The 15,228-nt window shown below is 38.1% G+C and overlaps 1 protein-coding gene across 1 annotated transcript in view; it reads right to left on the bottom strand.

The window, feature by feature from the left end:
• LOC129220578 (uncharacterized) overlaps positions 1-13,383 on the bottom strand; it is a 51,695-nt gene extending 38,312 nt beyond the window's left edge. The window contains exons 1-5 of the mRNA XM_054855013.1: positions 13,353-13,383; positions 7,124-7,459; positions 4,301-4,567; positions 2,309-2,421; positions 110-338 (exon numbers count right to left, since the gene is read on the bottom strand). Of these exons, the coding sequence (XP_054710988.1) occupies positions 110-338; positions 2,309-2,421; positions 4,301-4,567; positions 7,124-7,459; positions 13,353-13,383 (976 nt within the window). The remainder of the gene's footprint in view (positions 1-109; positions 339-2,308; positions 2,422-4,300; positions 4,568-7,123; positions 7,460-13,352) is intronic.
• Between the last annotated feature and the right edge of the window lie 1,845 nt (positions 13,384-15,228).

Below are 15,228 nucleotides of genomic sequence, written 5' to 3'. Positions count from 1 at the left end.
AATTCATTTTTTTTTTTTTCATTTTGAATTTAGTTTCTTTAAAGATTTTTTGAGAACCCATCTCAGATCTCATCATCATTCCATCTCAGGTGATCTCGAACTGACTTACTTGCACAAATTGCTTCGAGGTAGACTCCCGTGCTGTCCCCGGTGTCCAAGAGCGGGAACGGGTTGGGCGTGGCGAAGGTTTCCGCACCATCGGGGAACATGACGTGGTCAAGGTGGAAGAGTTTGCAGATGGCCTTCTTGGTTCGAGGGTCGGCTCTGAACAAAACGGAACGACACACGAATTCACGCTCCAGGGAACACTGCTGCAGGCACTCTTGTCTGGTATTCACCTGGAAGACATTGTCATGTAATTCGACTGTCCTTTCAGTTTGAGCGAAAGAAATGATTTGAAAAAAAAAAAAAAAAATTGGGAAAAAAATGTAACATACATCGCGTGCTATCTGTAGCTATGAGTGGGCAGTGGTGGATTTGCCATTTCGCAATGGGGTTGTTTCCTTCAGTCAAAAGTACTACTTTTAGTCACTGAATTTGATAGAAAAAGCACAAAAAAAAAAAAAAAAAAACATGGAGTCTGAAAAAAAAACTTTTACTTTCCCAACAGTTATTTTTTGTCTAATTTTTTTAAATGTCCGATTTTGGAAATAGGGCGTGGTCTTTATGACGTCACAACTGATGTTTGTTGGCGTGCTAAATGTTTACGCTTTGCTGTCAACTGCGTTGCCAGGTTATGATAATTTGCGCTGTGCGCTAATGGCATTTCATCACTTGTGATGTCATGTGCAGAGGCGTAAAAAATGAATTTCAATCTGCGCACCGATAAAAATAATTGTTAAAAAATAGTAACTTAGTCAAATTATTTTAAAAATGGTCAAAAACTATGTTTTTAAGCATGCTTTTTCAGAAAAAAAATAGTTTTAAAATTTTGGAAACGACCCCATTGCTAGGAGCCCTATGAAATAGAGGCCCCGAAGTGAATCCAAAACGGCTCGTGAAATTTTTTCACGCAGTTTATCTCTACGGGGCTCTCACAATGCATTACGACTGCCCACCAAACCCATAAACCTGCCCACTGTGTGTGTGTGTGTGTGTGTGTGTGTGTGTTTTTTTCGTACCATGTTTTTGATTCAACCTCTTCGGGAACTGCTCAGAAGCAGAAATACATACAGCATATGTGCTCAATATGATGTGAATGTTACAATAGACAAGTTTTTCAATAGAAATGCACTTTTCCCCTAACTTTATATAGATTAAAAGGAAAGAAGTTGTTGTTGTCGTTGTTACTAACCCTCCAACACTTGGAGGAAGTCAGCTAAGATCCCAAAGGTTGTTCACTCTTAGAAAATCCAGCACAAGACGAGGATCGGAATATAGATCCTGTCTGGACAGTCCCGCTTAGTCGATCTAAAGAAGCCTGGATTACAGTGCTGGTAAAAAAAAAATTGCATCACCCTCGCATTTTCACAAGAATGGGATTATGTGAGAAGTTTCAGTCGACCGATTAACGATGAATGTATGTGAAATTCTGCAAAACTTATGAAATAAACATTTAACAGCAGGAATCCGATCATTGTTTACGTAGATCGGGGCTGTTTCCGGGCCAAGGCAAACTGCTGACCCCATGCTCATTTTTCCATTTCTGAACCTGCGTGTGAGTTTAGAGAAAAACAATCACTTAACAACCTGTCAATTTAAGTCTAATGGCGGGATAAATGTTTTTAAACTGTTACTTACCAGTTTTGCCCTATGGCACGGAGCAGAATCATCCTGGAAAATGACGTTTGGAACTGAAGTGATCCCGGATAGTAGGAAGCAAATTTCTCCTCCAAAATGCTGATATACACCTGAGCGTTTACTGTTTCTTGCACAAAGTGAAGCCCACCAACTCCTTGATCAGAAATCCATCCCCAAATCATCTGGGATACGGGATGCTCGACTGTGTGTTGAATGCAATCGGGATGATATTCCTCTCCTTTGCGGCGCGGGTGATGCATTTTTTTTTTTTTTTACCATCTCTGTACTTCGGCACTTGGTGCAATTGCCCTAACCCTGCTTGTTTTTACTAAACATGAGACACTTGAAATGTCCACTTACAAGGCACGTAGGAGAGGGCAGTTAAAAACGAAGGTTTAACATGGCTCAATATTTTTTGAACAAATTTTACAGAACTATCTGTAGCAGAGTACTAACTATATCCAAAGATTATGAGGTTTGTAGCTCATGGGCGTTTCTAGAATGCGACATAGGATATAATTAAAACATACGTTCAAAAAAAAAAATTCAAAAATTGAAAGGATCTTACCAGAATCTGTTTGTCGAGGTAGTAGTTAAGATCGATATAATAAGTGAGTGATGCCTGTGGTAGATTGACTGGAGCATATCCGTAATTCTTCGGTCCACGACACACTTTGTCAGCTGGAAAACAAGTTCAACAATCAGTTGCAGTCAAAAAAAAAAAAAAAAAATTCTACGACTAGCACCTTATAAACTCCGAGACAAGTTAAGATTCATTACTCACATATTAGAAAAAGAAATAAAATTTAAAGTAAAGGAAACGCCCTTTTAAGTTTTAAAGTTTTCAGTGCCTTTTTTTTTTTTTTTAAATTCACCAATCACCGGTGAGAATTTGACCACATGGGATGACTGAGGGAATACGAGTGAGATAGCTGAGCAAAGAATATTTCGTATACTTGTAGGGCTACTTTGTATTTTACAGAGTCTAGTAGGCGTTAGGGTACAACAAGTTCGGTTCGGGTATGTGGTTTATTGGCGATAAATAAAAGGAGCTTATTTTGATAAATCACTCGTTTTATTTATTTTGTGGATATTTTTTAAATTTTAATGGGATTTTGTTGAAATTTGCTAGTCATATTTATTTGGCGGCTAATGGCACTTTTGGACTGACTGAAGCAGCAAGCTTATTGAAAATACGCAGAGACCATGTTACTGCAACTCTCTCTTGAAAGTATGCAATGCAATCTTTACTAATAATAAAGCTGAAAGTCTCTATCTGTCAGGATCTCTGTGACGCGCATAGCGTCTAGACCGTTCGACCGATTTTCATGAAACCTGGCACAGAATTAGTTTATAGCATAGGGGTGTGCCCCTCAATGCGATTTTTCAAAAATTCGATTTTGTTCTTTTTCTATTCCAATTTTAAGAAAAAAATTCCAAGCAAATTATCACAACGTGAACCAGTAAATTACCAAATTATCATAACGTGGAACCGTAACATGGGCAGGCAAATGAACATAGCAAATTGGCGAGAAATTCATCATCCATTATTTGTAAATATGTAGGCGAACCAAATGACCTTATAATTTTCTACTATGGGCAAAGTCGTGCGGGTACCACTAGTGATAATAGCTGGAACTTTTGCTGTAATTTGCTAGTCATATTTATTTGGCTGTTAATGTAACTTTTGGAATGACTGAAGCACCAAGCTTATTGAAAATACGCGGAGACCATGTTACCTTAACTCTCCCTTGAAAGTGTATTATGCATAGACTAATAATAAGAGTAGACCGAGCTTTCCCAGACTTGCTGATGAAAAAATTGGTTCATGGATACATCATGTGACTGGTGGAAGGCTTGGCGGAAACTTTGGCGGCATGGTTGCTAGATGGCAACATTATCTATAGTTTGGCACTCGACACGTATTTTAAGTAATGTGTTTTCATTATAATTTCATTCCAGGTGCAGAGATTGAACTGTTTTTCTTTTAGTTATGAATTATTTTGACATTAGTAATTAGTCTTTGATCACAGTTTTCAGTAACTTTCATTTCATTTGGAACTGCTACGTCAGCGTTGGCGTGAACGTAATGGCGTAAACGTTATGCGTTAACGCAAAAATATACTAATCGGAATCTTAAATTGAAATTGTAGGTAAAAATCTTACCGTTTGCCGATTCTATTTGGGCGCTTGCATCTTTAATTGCTTAGAGAGTTATTGAAATTGACTAAAGAAAATGCACAATATCTAAACGAAAAACTCACTATATTAACAAAATATTTACAACTTAGAATAACAAATTTACAAATCGGACTCCATAAATATTCCGCGTTCCATCAATTCTATTTATTTTATTTCTCGCTGGCGTTGATCGTCTGCTACGATCAACGCCCGCTGTTGCTAGGATATCCACTAGTCACATGGTTTGGTTCATGAACAGCAAAGGGTTGCCATAGCTCGGTCTATTCTTATTATTAGTCTATGGTATTATGCAATGAGAAATAAGAAAAAAAAAGTTCGAATGATAAAATCTTAAATAATGATAAATAATGGAACTTACGCTGCAGGCACGCATTCTCGAAATAGTCCACTCCCTGCGATTCCACCATGTGGACATAGACTCCTGGCGATCTCCTATCGAACTCGCTCAGTCGGCACTCCTTGGTGACATAGTTGAACTCCACGGATCTGCACACGAATCGAACTTCGGACAGACAGGCCGAGAGACAGGCTTCCTTGTTCGACGTGAAGATGATGGCATTTTCCAGGCCCCGGAGACTCTGGTTTGGAACGCGTTCGAAAGACCACAACCTGCTGCAGACGCTTTCTGCAAAAGAAAGGAAAGCAGCAATAAGTGTACTTGTATTGCTAGGAATAGTCGTAATTTGATTTGTGATGGCTGTATATCTCCACCCTCTTTTGATGAAATGCAAGCAGTTTAAAAATATTTGAGTTACGTTATGTGTATTGCAATAAATTTCTCTTTGCGAGAACAGTAATAGACAGTTTAGTGTTGTTGAGCGTTGAAGTTCAGTAGACCCTCGCTTAACGCGGGTTTATTTTACGCAGTTTCGATTTTACGCGGTTTAAGATTTGACACCTTTAATTCATTTTACGTGGATGAGTTTCGGTTTTACGCTGATGCGGCAATGCAAACAGATAAAATTTCTCCCTCTTTCGAAATCCAAACTCCTAAAGATTGTAGTTTACGCGTAATCAACTGCATTTTGGCGTGCTAATGATCGAGCTTGGGCCACTGGAGACATCTTATGTGATTTGTTCCAGAGCGCTTTCAAGAAGTAAAGTTATTAAACTCACACCGTTCAGAACTCACTGGAAGAAGAGCTTTTATCAGTGACAAAGGATGAGAAAACCAACGAGGATACCGACATCAATGACACACAACCAAAAACGTTCACATTGAAAACTTTGAGCCATTCCTAGACAATAGAAATGATTCTTCTGATTTGTTAGTGAAGGAAGATGCTATCATGGAAATGACGCAAGTGATCATGGATGCGCTAATGCTCTGTAAAGAATTAGAGAGAAAAATTCTTAATTCTTCCAAAAGACTATCATAGCCAGCTCCTCTTTATAAAAAAAACAAAAGTTATTTATATTTTCTTTATGCATATTGTGCATAAAAGTCGATATAAGTACATATTAAACTTATTACACAGTTAGTCAACACTAGAATGAAGTACTTTGTTATCTAGGGAACCGAACCCCTATTTTAACACTAGTATTAGGTCTCAATTGACGCGGTTTCGATTTACGCGGAATTTCCGTGGATCGTAACCCCCGCGTGAAACGAGGGTCTAGTGTTTAGCCATCAATGCTTTCATTTCAATTGCATCATTGCTGCATTTGCAGTTTCACACAGTTATTTGTTTGTAGTTTATCGCACAAGTGTAAAACTTTTATTTTTGTATTGATATAAGAAGTTGAAAATTGTCATTGTAGATGTCCCCAATAAGGTGAGAATGGAATTCATTTTTTACCCTCTTTAAAATATGAAATGTCCTTATGTATAATAAACTTTTAGTTTCCGATTAAATTGAAAAAAATATTTTTAGTTTTTATTGAACTTGAAGAAAAACTACAAATGAAACTAGCACGATCCCCATTGGGTCAAGAAAACGTTATTTTCTGGTATAACTATGTGTTAGTTCCACTATGAATCAACATTGGATATCCGTGAACATCTAACTCTCTGTGCTCTTGACTATGAGCTTGAATTAGATGTCCATGAGCGCATCTAAATCTTTGGACCATGGATTATGAATCTAAATTGGAGTATTTAACTCACTGGATCCTTGACTATGTAGCTAAATTTGATGGTCATGATCGCATCCAACTCACCGGATCCTTGACTATGAATTTTAATTGGATGGCCTCGAGCATCTAACTCGAGCTGGACTTTTAACTATGAATCCAAACTGGTTGCTAATGAACTTTCAACCCATGGTTATGAATTGAATAGCCAAGAACATCTATCTCACCGGCCTTTGACCTTTAAGATCAATTGGATGGCTACGAACATCTAACTCATTGAACTGTGAATCTGAATTATAGGGCTGTGAACATTCAACTCACCGCACCCTTGATTATGAATCAAAATTGGATGGCTGAGAACATCTTTCTCACCAGACCCTTAATTATGAACCTCAACCGAATGGCCACGAACATCTAACTGGCCAGACCCATGACTATAAATTTGAAGCGGATGTCCATGAACATCTAAATCATTGGACCATTGACTATGAATCTAAATTGTAGCATTTAACTCACTAGAGCCTTGACTATGTAGCTAAATTTGATGATCATAATAGCATCCAACTCACCGGATCCCCGACTATGAATTTTATTGAACCGCCTCGAACATCTAACTCGAGTTTGACTTTTAACTATGAATCCAAACTGGTTGTTAACGAACGTTCAACCTATGGTTATGAATTGGAATTGGATAGCCATGAACATCTATCTCACCGGCCTTTGACCACAAAGATCAGTTGGATGGCTACGAGCATCTAACTCATTGAACCCATGACTATGAATCTGAATTATAGGGCTGTAACCATCCAACTCACTGCACCCTTGTTTATGAATAAAAATTGGATGGCTGAGAACATCTTTCTCACCAGACCCTTAATTATGAACCTCAATTGAATGGCCACGAACATCTAACTGCCATGACTATAAATCTGAATTGGATGTCCATGAACATCTAACTTACCGTACCCTTTATTATGGATCCTTATTGGATGTTCATGAATATCCAACTCACTGGATCCTTGACTATGAATCTAAATTAGATATCCATAAGCATTTAATTCACCGGATTCTTAACTATGAACTAGATGCCCCTGAAAGTTTAACTCACCAGCTCGAAGATGCGTCTTGACGAGGAAGTAGGTGTTGATGCTTCGCTGCGGTACTGCCGTGGGTCTGGTGGCCTGCGTCTCATTCTGCAGCTGGCAGGTGGTCTCTTGTGTGGGCGTCAGAGGGTTAACGACGAAGCTGAAGACGGCTGCTGCACACTCAGGTTCATCTCGGCACCACCCCAAGCACTCGTACAAAGAGACGTTCCACACGGTATAGTAAACGGAGCCCGAATAGTCTTGGTTGGTAAGCTTCTCAAAAGTTATCTTACCTAGATAAAGAAAAAAAAAAGCATGAGCGAAAAGTATTAAAGAAACGAAGGAGTAAAAGCTATAATCTTAATCGAAAATAGGGGAGGGTGGCCCGAGGCGGGTAGGTTTTCGAAGGACGCTCGAAAAAAGGAGTTTTTGGATTTTAATCGCAACAGTTTTGGTTTTATTTCCTAGCAGAGTTCTTGAACTTCAAAATAAAAAGTGAATTTTGTATTAGTTCAAACTTAATATTTATTTATTATCAAACTTAACAAACATGTGAAAAACCCGCTTTGCCCTACCATTGAGCCCAAAGCGCATAAGCTTAACTAATTGTGATTTGGTATATTTGCCAATCAAATATGAAGTGTAAATGATTAAAATACTTGACTAGCTACCTGCTGTCACATAAAAATATATAAAACAGTTGTACTTATCCACTTTAAAGTCAGTACATTTGTTTATAAAGCATAAAGAAATAACTGAGTTAATTAATAGACTAATTAATTGTGCCATACTAAAAAATAACTTTTTAAAGTTATACTTATCCTATTAAAAGAGAAAATCTAAGTCAGCACACGAGACAAGAAAGTTTAAATAAATATATGAATTAATCCTATACCCGCTTTACCCAAAGGCACGTTTTTACATGTATTTTTGAACCACCATAGGGTATACGGTTAATTACCAAAGAGTATGCAGCATAATACTGACAATGTTAGAGTTTAATCATGATAAATTTTGAGTAATGTCGCGTGGTTCTACAATGAGACAAAAGTAATGCAACATTTTATTAATTGAGTTCTGTACTGGTGTTGAGTTGAAAACGAACGCGAAGTGCTAACAGATATCGCTGTGAAATGTCTCCATCTTTTTAAAGACAGTTTACAGACTGTGAAAGAGGGTTTTCGAGTGTATCTTATCTGAGGATTAAGTATTATAAAAGCCAACAGAATGCCGAGTGTGATTTAGGGTTTTACGAACATGCTTCAAACATTAATGAACTTCGTACAAAAAAAAAAAAAAACGAAAAAAAAAACGGCAAGCCCAGCGTACCTTCTAAATTTTACTTTTTGGCTGATTCATAAAAATTTTGTAATAAAATCTTCATTAAAATAAAATTCAAATTAAATTAATAATTACTAATTAAAATGTAGCAGTTTAGCAACTGAAATTTAATACTTATAAATCGACATTAGAACTTTCTTATCAGTAATGGTTTCTTATTTTGAATCGGGGAAAATCCGTACATTTTCAAAGTAGTTATTATGTACTAGAAAACCAAGTAAACATTCATACTTATGTATTGTTGTACACTAACCCTACTAGAACGCACATTAAAATTTTTATCCGTTGCGACGTGTCCAAAAAAAAAAAAGGGGGGGGTAGGGGCTGGGATATGATTTTTTGGTTCCGCTAAAATTGTAATGTCCAGTCTCACTGCCATATGTGTTAGTCAGGCCCTGTGTGCATACGTGATGCGTGTAGATAATTCACTCCGGCAAAAAAAAGTGACGTAAACATTAATTCCAACTTAAAGACAAATTCAAATATCTTGAATGTTCATTGCGTATTGTAACCTATAAAAAAGTATTATTCCTAATGTATTAACGTTGTTTCATCCGTGAGTGTATACAGAACGATATTACGCTGTTTGTATATTCCAAATTTTATCTCCTAAAACTCATAAACTCATATTTTTCAGTTCTGTCACTTTTGTCGCCGCCCGCATATAAATCGCACCCTTGTTGGGCGCTGTATGACCCCTTAAAATAAGTTTTAAAAAAGTCCCAGTTTTATAAGTCACTAAAACCACGTTTCATACATAGGTAAATATTGGTAGTACTATTGTCCCTTCTTTTTACTTCCTTTTACGAAAAAGGAAGTAAAAAGAAGGGACAAAATTACGTACCAAATTTCAACTTTCTAGGGCATTCCGTTCTTGAGTTATGCGACATACATACGCACATACCCACATACATACGTACATACAGACATCACGAGAAAATTCGTTGTTTTTTTCTCGGAAATCGTCACAAACTTACTTACGAAAAAGGAAATATTGTATTCGCAAAAAAAATTTCACTCAAAAATCGACCTTAGTTTCCATTTTGCTCAACCCCGAATGAATGTTGAGTTTTTTTTTTCGACTCGATCACACTTGGATAAGTGCCTAAGAACGTAAAGACACGCGAAATAATCATTGTGACGATTTCCGAGAAAAAAACAACGAATTTTCTCGTGATGTCTGTATGTACGTATGTATGTCGCATAACTCAAGAACGGAATGCCCTAGAAAAATGAAATTTGGTACGCAGACTCCTAGTGGGGTCTAGTTGTGCATCTCCTTTTTGGTTGCATTCGGATGCTCCAAAGGGGGTCTTTTGCCCCTTTTTGGGAAGAAATCATTGTTAATTTCGATGTAAACTCAAGTGGTGTTATAATTTGTCGGACACTTGGCGATATATATCGCCAGTCTTTTGGTCGCTAAGTTTTGTCTCCAATTTGGCGACAAATGTGGCGCTTATTTTAAAAATCTGGTTTCAATTTGGCCACTGTTGGTGATATTTAGAGAGTAAAGTATTGAATCACATTAAAATTGCCAGTAATGGGGAAATGACATTAAATTGGAGTAAAAGGAAGTCATGTGATGCACACATCAGCTCGTTTTTTTTTTTTTTTTTGTGTCCGGATTGTTTTTTATTATTGTGATTTCCCTAAATGCGAATGTTGGTTATACGAATTTGGAATGTGTATTTTTTTAGTTTTATCTCCCCCCCCCCTTCCTAGTCAAACTTTTAATACCTTAACTTTGAATCTTAGCTTGACTATTTTTGCTAATAGAAATATGCGTCTTGGACTAACGGTTGAGAAAACAGAGGTCATTCAGGTTAAGCGGGTGTGGTTCAAAAATACACGTAAAAAAAATTTCTCCTAGATAACAGGACACCCCTCCATATTTTTAGACTTGTGGATAGTAATATACTGGAAGAATTTTAGCTTCCTATTTCAACTGAAAGGGGGTGCTCAACCCCCCCCCCCAAACTTCAATAGTATGGGGAGGGGGGTAAAAATACTTCGAACTGAAAAAACAATGTTGCGTATTGTAATATTAACTAGTAATATGCATATACATTGCAATGAAATAATTATTTACAAAAACACAGCTGGGGAAATTGAATGTTTCTGAATTTGTGGCATTTTCTATGCTACGGCTAATGTTAAATGAAGGGATCGTTGAGCACCCTCTTAAAATTTGAGCAAGAAGCTCAAACATTTACAGCATAACACTATTAGTGAGTCTAAAAAAAAAATAATTTGAATTTTGACATCTTGAATTCAAATTATGTTTTTCGCAATCACGACTGTGTGTATGTAGGCGTGTGTGTTTGTATGTGAGGGTATGTGTGCTGTGTGTAGGGGTATGTGTATGTGTGTAGGCAAATGTGTTTGTGTCTGTGTGCAGGCATAAGTGTGTGAGCAGTTGTGTGTATGAATGTGTGTGTAGGTGGGGGAGGGGTATGTGTATGTGAGTGTAGGCATGTGTGTTTGTGTGCTGGCATAAGTGTGTGGGTAGTTGTGTGTATGAATGTGTGTGTGAGGGGGGTATGTGTATGTGTGTAGGCATATGTGTTTGTGTCTGTGTGCAGGCATGAATGTGTGGGTAGTTGTGTGTATGTGTGTGTGTATGTTTTTGTGTGTGTGTATGTGTAGGTGTCTGTATGTATGCATGAATGTGTGAGTAGTTGTGTGTATGTTTTTGTGTATGTGTAAGTGTCTGTATGTATGCGTGTGTGTATGTGTAGTTGTGTATGTGTGCGTGTGAGTGTGTAGTTGTGTATGTGTGCGTGCGTGTGTAGGACATGGATGCAACCTAGAGACGGCTTTCGCTATAGGAGCAGCATCGTGAGGACCCGGTCGACGGTGATGGTGCGGGGGGTGGCGGTGGGAAAATAAAATGATAGGACATCAAAACAGTCAAGTGAGAACAATAAGCAATCGTGATTGCTCAAAAAAATAGGCAGTGTCCTGGACTCTAGCTGGAAAAAAAGTTTTTTGGAACCACCCTAGTGGACCTGCTGTATATAAACATCCATCCATCGAAAAGCTGAATACTCATTCGCAGTCACGTGACCTTTTGACGCACTTTGTGATACAAAACGAACGCACTTAATCGCTAACTATCCAGCCTACAATTTGTGCCGTCTGAGATGAATAGTCTGTCCGAGGCTAATCTTCTCTTCTCGAATCCCAGCAGAGTGTAAGAGGACCAAGTGTAACTGCAGTAAGTAACAATTTGGCTTGAAAATGATCCAATTTCCGTGCGAGCCTCCCACACATCTTCGTATTCTTCCCAACTAATAATTTCACACTCTCCTTTCTTCGCACATTGTCTGAAGTTCATGACCATCGCGCGCGCGATGTGCAATCCCTGACCCCTCCGCGCGCGTGAACTCCAGAACAGAACGCGATGCCGTGGGAGTGGGATTGACACGTGTTCCCCCACCGTGTCGGAAGCAGGCGATCGAGATATAAATCTGTTCCTAAACAGCGGCAATCCCTCGTTGGCCGCACGAGAGGTAGACGTTACCTTTTCGGAAGCATTAGCAGCACGTGCGAAACCCTTTTGTCTGCAACACGCTCTTTTTTCTCTTTAATCTCATTTTTATGATAATCTTCTGCCCCGGAGGAAGATTCAGCGGGATTATGTCTTCATGATTACCTTGATTATTTTGTGAACAATTGTTGTGTCGGGATTACGTATCTCGTCTTCGAGCGTTTCTTTCAGAGAGGGCGAACTTTCAAGTTTTCTTCTGTGTCATTGTTTCACTCTTCTCAAATACACGGCAATCTAAAAAACAGCAATGGATTTGCTAACACGCATTTCGGTGTAGAGTAAAACCTGTGAAGTTGATTACCCCTGTAAATTGACCACCTGTCTAAGCCGACCGCTTTTATCAGGCACGGAATTAGCTATCACCATAAAAATCAACCTCTGTAAGTTGACCACTTGTTTAAGTTGACCATTAAAGTAGTGCACCGCAAGTGGTCAACTTACACAGGTTTCACTGTACCAAGAAACCTGTACGCACGCCTTGATTTTTGCATGGGCAAGTGGGGCACTTTCTCGGTGTTACCAGCTTGGGCCCCCCAAATTTCGCTATAAAAATCAGATGCTTAGCTATGATAGTTTACTGTTATGCAGTCTGATATAAATTTGTTCCCAAAAATTAACGTATATTCAACATCTCTTGCTGGGCTACTAATCGATGAACCCCCCAAAAAAATTTCCATACACACTGTTACTCGTATAATACTACTGGGATATACGATACTGGGAAGCAAACATACTGATCATCTAGTGCTAAAGGCAAGGAAACGGGCAAGAAAACGAATCAGCATCTAGGTATATTTCTGAACGTGATTGGGGGGGGGGGGGCTGACGCAGGCACTCTCAGAAACACATATACCTCACTAATCAGACCCGTCCTGGAGTACGGCATTCCAATTTATTGTTGTGCCTCTCTTACAAACCTTCAGAGAAACTTGAAAAGGTCCAGCTCAGAGCTGCTCGGTCATAGAGATTCTTGTCACAGGGATATAGTGCTTTTCGAAGTTGACCTACAGCTCCTTAGCTTTAAGAGGACTGCATGCCTAACAAAATACTACGACAAACTCAGCCGTTTAGGTTCTCAAAACCGAACTTCTTAATTCTTTAAAAACTGGCATAGTAATCCCAGACTCGGGAGAAACAGTCCCTTCAGTCTAATGGTCTTATGGGTCAATGTCTTAACCCAACGGATGGTCTTGACGGCGTCTTTTTATATTCTGACATGCCGTTTTTTTCCCCTTCATTTAGTTGCCCTGTAGTCGGTGGCGGACGCAAATTTTCCTTCAAAAAATTTCTTTTTGAATACCAAAAATGAAAAAGAAAAAAAATGAACTTGTGAAAGAAAGTCAAAAACCGACTCCTTTTACCGTATGTCATTTCATCCAAAAGCCCACCCATACTTCTTTGCATTGAAAAGGGGGTTCCTTGTAACCCCGAAACACGAGTCTGCAATTATACTTTCTTTTTATACATTTTATACAGCGCTTTAATGGTGTTATCTTTTGTTCACAAAGGTAAACGTTATTATGATAAATTACTATATATGCAGACTTTTGAGATGATATAATTTTTTTGTCAATTGATGAATCACTGTAATCGATCTAAAAGAAAGACTTTAAGACACAAAAATAGTGATTTTGTGAACCACGGAGTTATGGAATAATTTACGAAATAGAAGTAATTTAAAACTTTTATACTGAACAGATGAAAGCTCATCGAAGTTTGAAAACAAGTCGATAAAATATGAATGCTATTTATAATTCGCATTTTAAAATCACTACTCAGATCGACACCGAAAAAACGAAAGCGTGATGTTAATTCATTGCATCTCGTTTCATTTTCCTGTGCATCCAAGGTCAGTAAAGAAAGCTTGGAAATTCTCTATTTTCATCGGGTTTACATTTTTTGAGGATTCTGAAATGAATGAATGGGGAAATCAGTCAAATGTAAGTTGACTTGTTGTTAGATCAGTCAAATGTAAGTTGATGTGAACTGTGGTGTATCGAACTAATTGAACTCCGCTATCGTAATCGCAGTGACGTCAGAAGCCACTGACGTCACTGAGGAAAAACATCCTCTCAGCAACAGGGCAGATCGGAACGAACTCCGGAGATGTGCGCATTGGCGGCACACTCTGTCTTGTATATAGTATTATGTATATAGTAAATGTAGCAATTAGAATAGTAAAGTCTAGTATTATAATTCCTGAATGATTAATAATCCATTACATATTACAGCGAGCATAGGTTCCATAAAAAGGAGCCATAACAGTGGCGACGAGTGTGTGACGAAACCACTAATGTAGTGCTCTAACAGTGTTCTCGTTTCAAAAAGGATAGGGTAATTACCCGAAGACGGCTCAAGGTAGGAAATTTATATATTTTTGTATTTTGGATTGAAAAATAATGGAGGCCCTGGTTCAGGAACTCATAAAACAAAATGAAGCCCTTGTACAAGCTCTCAAGCTTAAAGTGGATACCCCAAATGAGTCAAAAGTGACAGGGGTCAATTTTGAAAAATATGATGAAATGTCCGAAAATTTTGATTCTTTTATAGAACGTTTCGAGGCATTCTTAGATATTCAAAATGTCCCGAAAGAAAAAAGGGCGAAAACGCTAATATCAAGTTTGTCAGCAAAATTATACAATTTACTGAAGAATCTTTTGTCACCCGACAACCCTGGGGAAAAAGATTTCGAAACGCTCAAGGACATACTAAGAGATCATCTCAATCCGAAGCCATTAATTATTCCTAGCCGTCACATATTTTTAAACCGCAAGCAGAACGAAAATGAGCCGATTAACGCCTACATCGCAGAACTTCGCTCATTAGCGATTCCCTGTATGTATAAACCAGATGTCTTAAATATGATGCTTCGAGATGTTTTTGTTAGTGGATTAAGAGATCGAGCAATACTAGATAGATTATTTGAGGAAAATGACCTTGAATTAAATCAAACCTTACAGATTGCTTTAGCGATGGAAAAATCTCATAAATCCACGGCAGAATTAATTGGAAGGCAATCTGGAATTCATAAATATAATGCTGAAATGAAACAGAGCCCATATAGGAAGAAAAAGTGCTCTGAAGATAAAAATAATAGAAAATGCTCTCGATGTAATGGAAAAAATCATTCTACCGATGAATGTAGGTTCAAGACTTACAAATGCAAATTATGCGGCAAAATTGGTCATTTAGGAAAAGCATGTTTTTCTGCCAAAGCAAATAAAGTTAACAAACCTG

Source organism: Uloborus diversus, chromosome 1 (genome assembly GCF_026930045.1).
Source record: "Uloborus diversus isolate 005 chromosome 1, Udiv.v.3.1, whole genome shotgun sequence".
In the NCBI taxonomy this organism is placed as follows: Eukaryota; Metazoa; Arthropoda; class Arachnida; order Araneae; family Uloboridae; genus Uloborus; species Uloborus diversus.
This window is presented reverse-complemented; position numbering and strand designations above follow the sequence as displayed.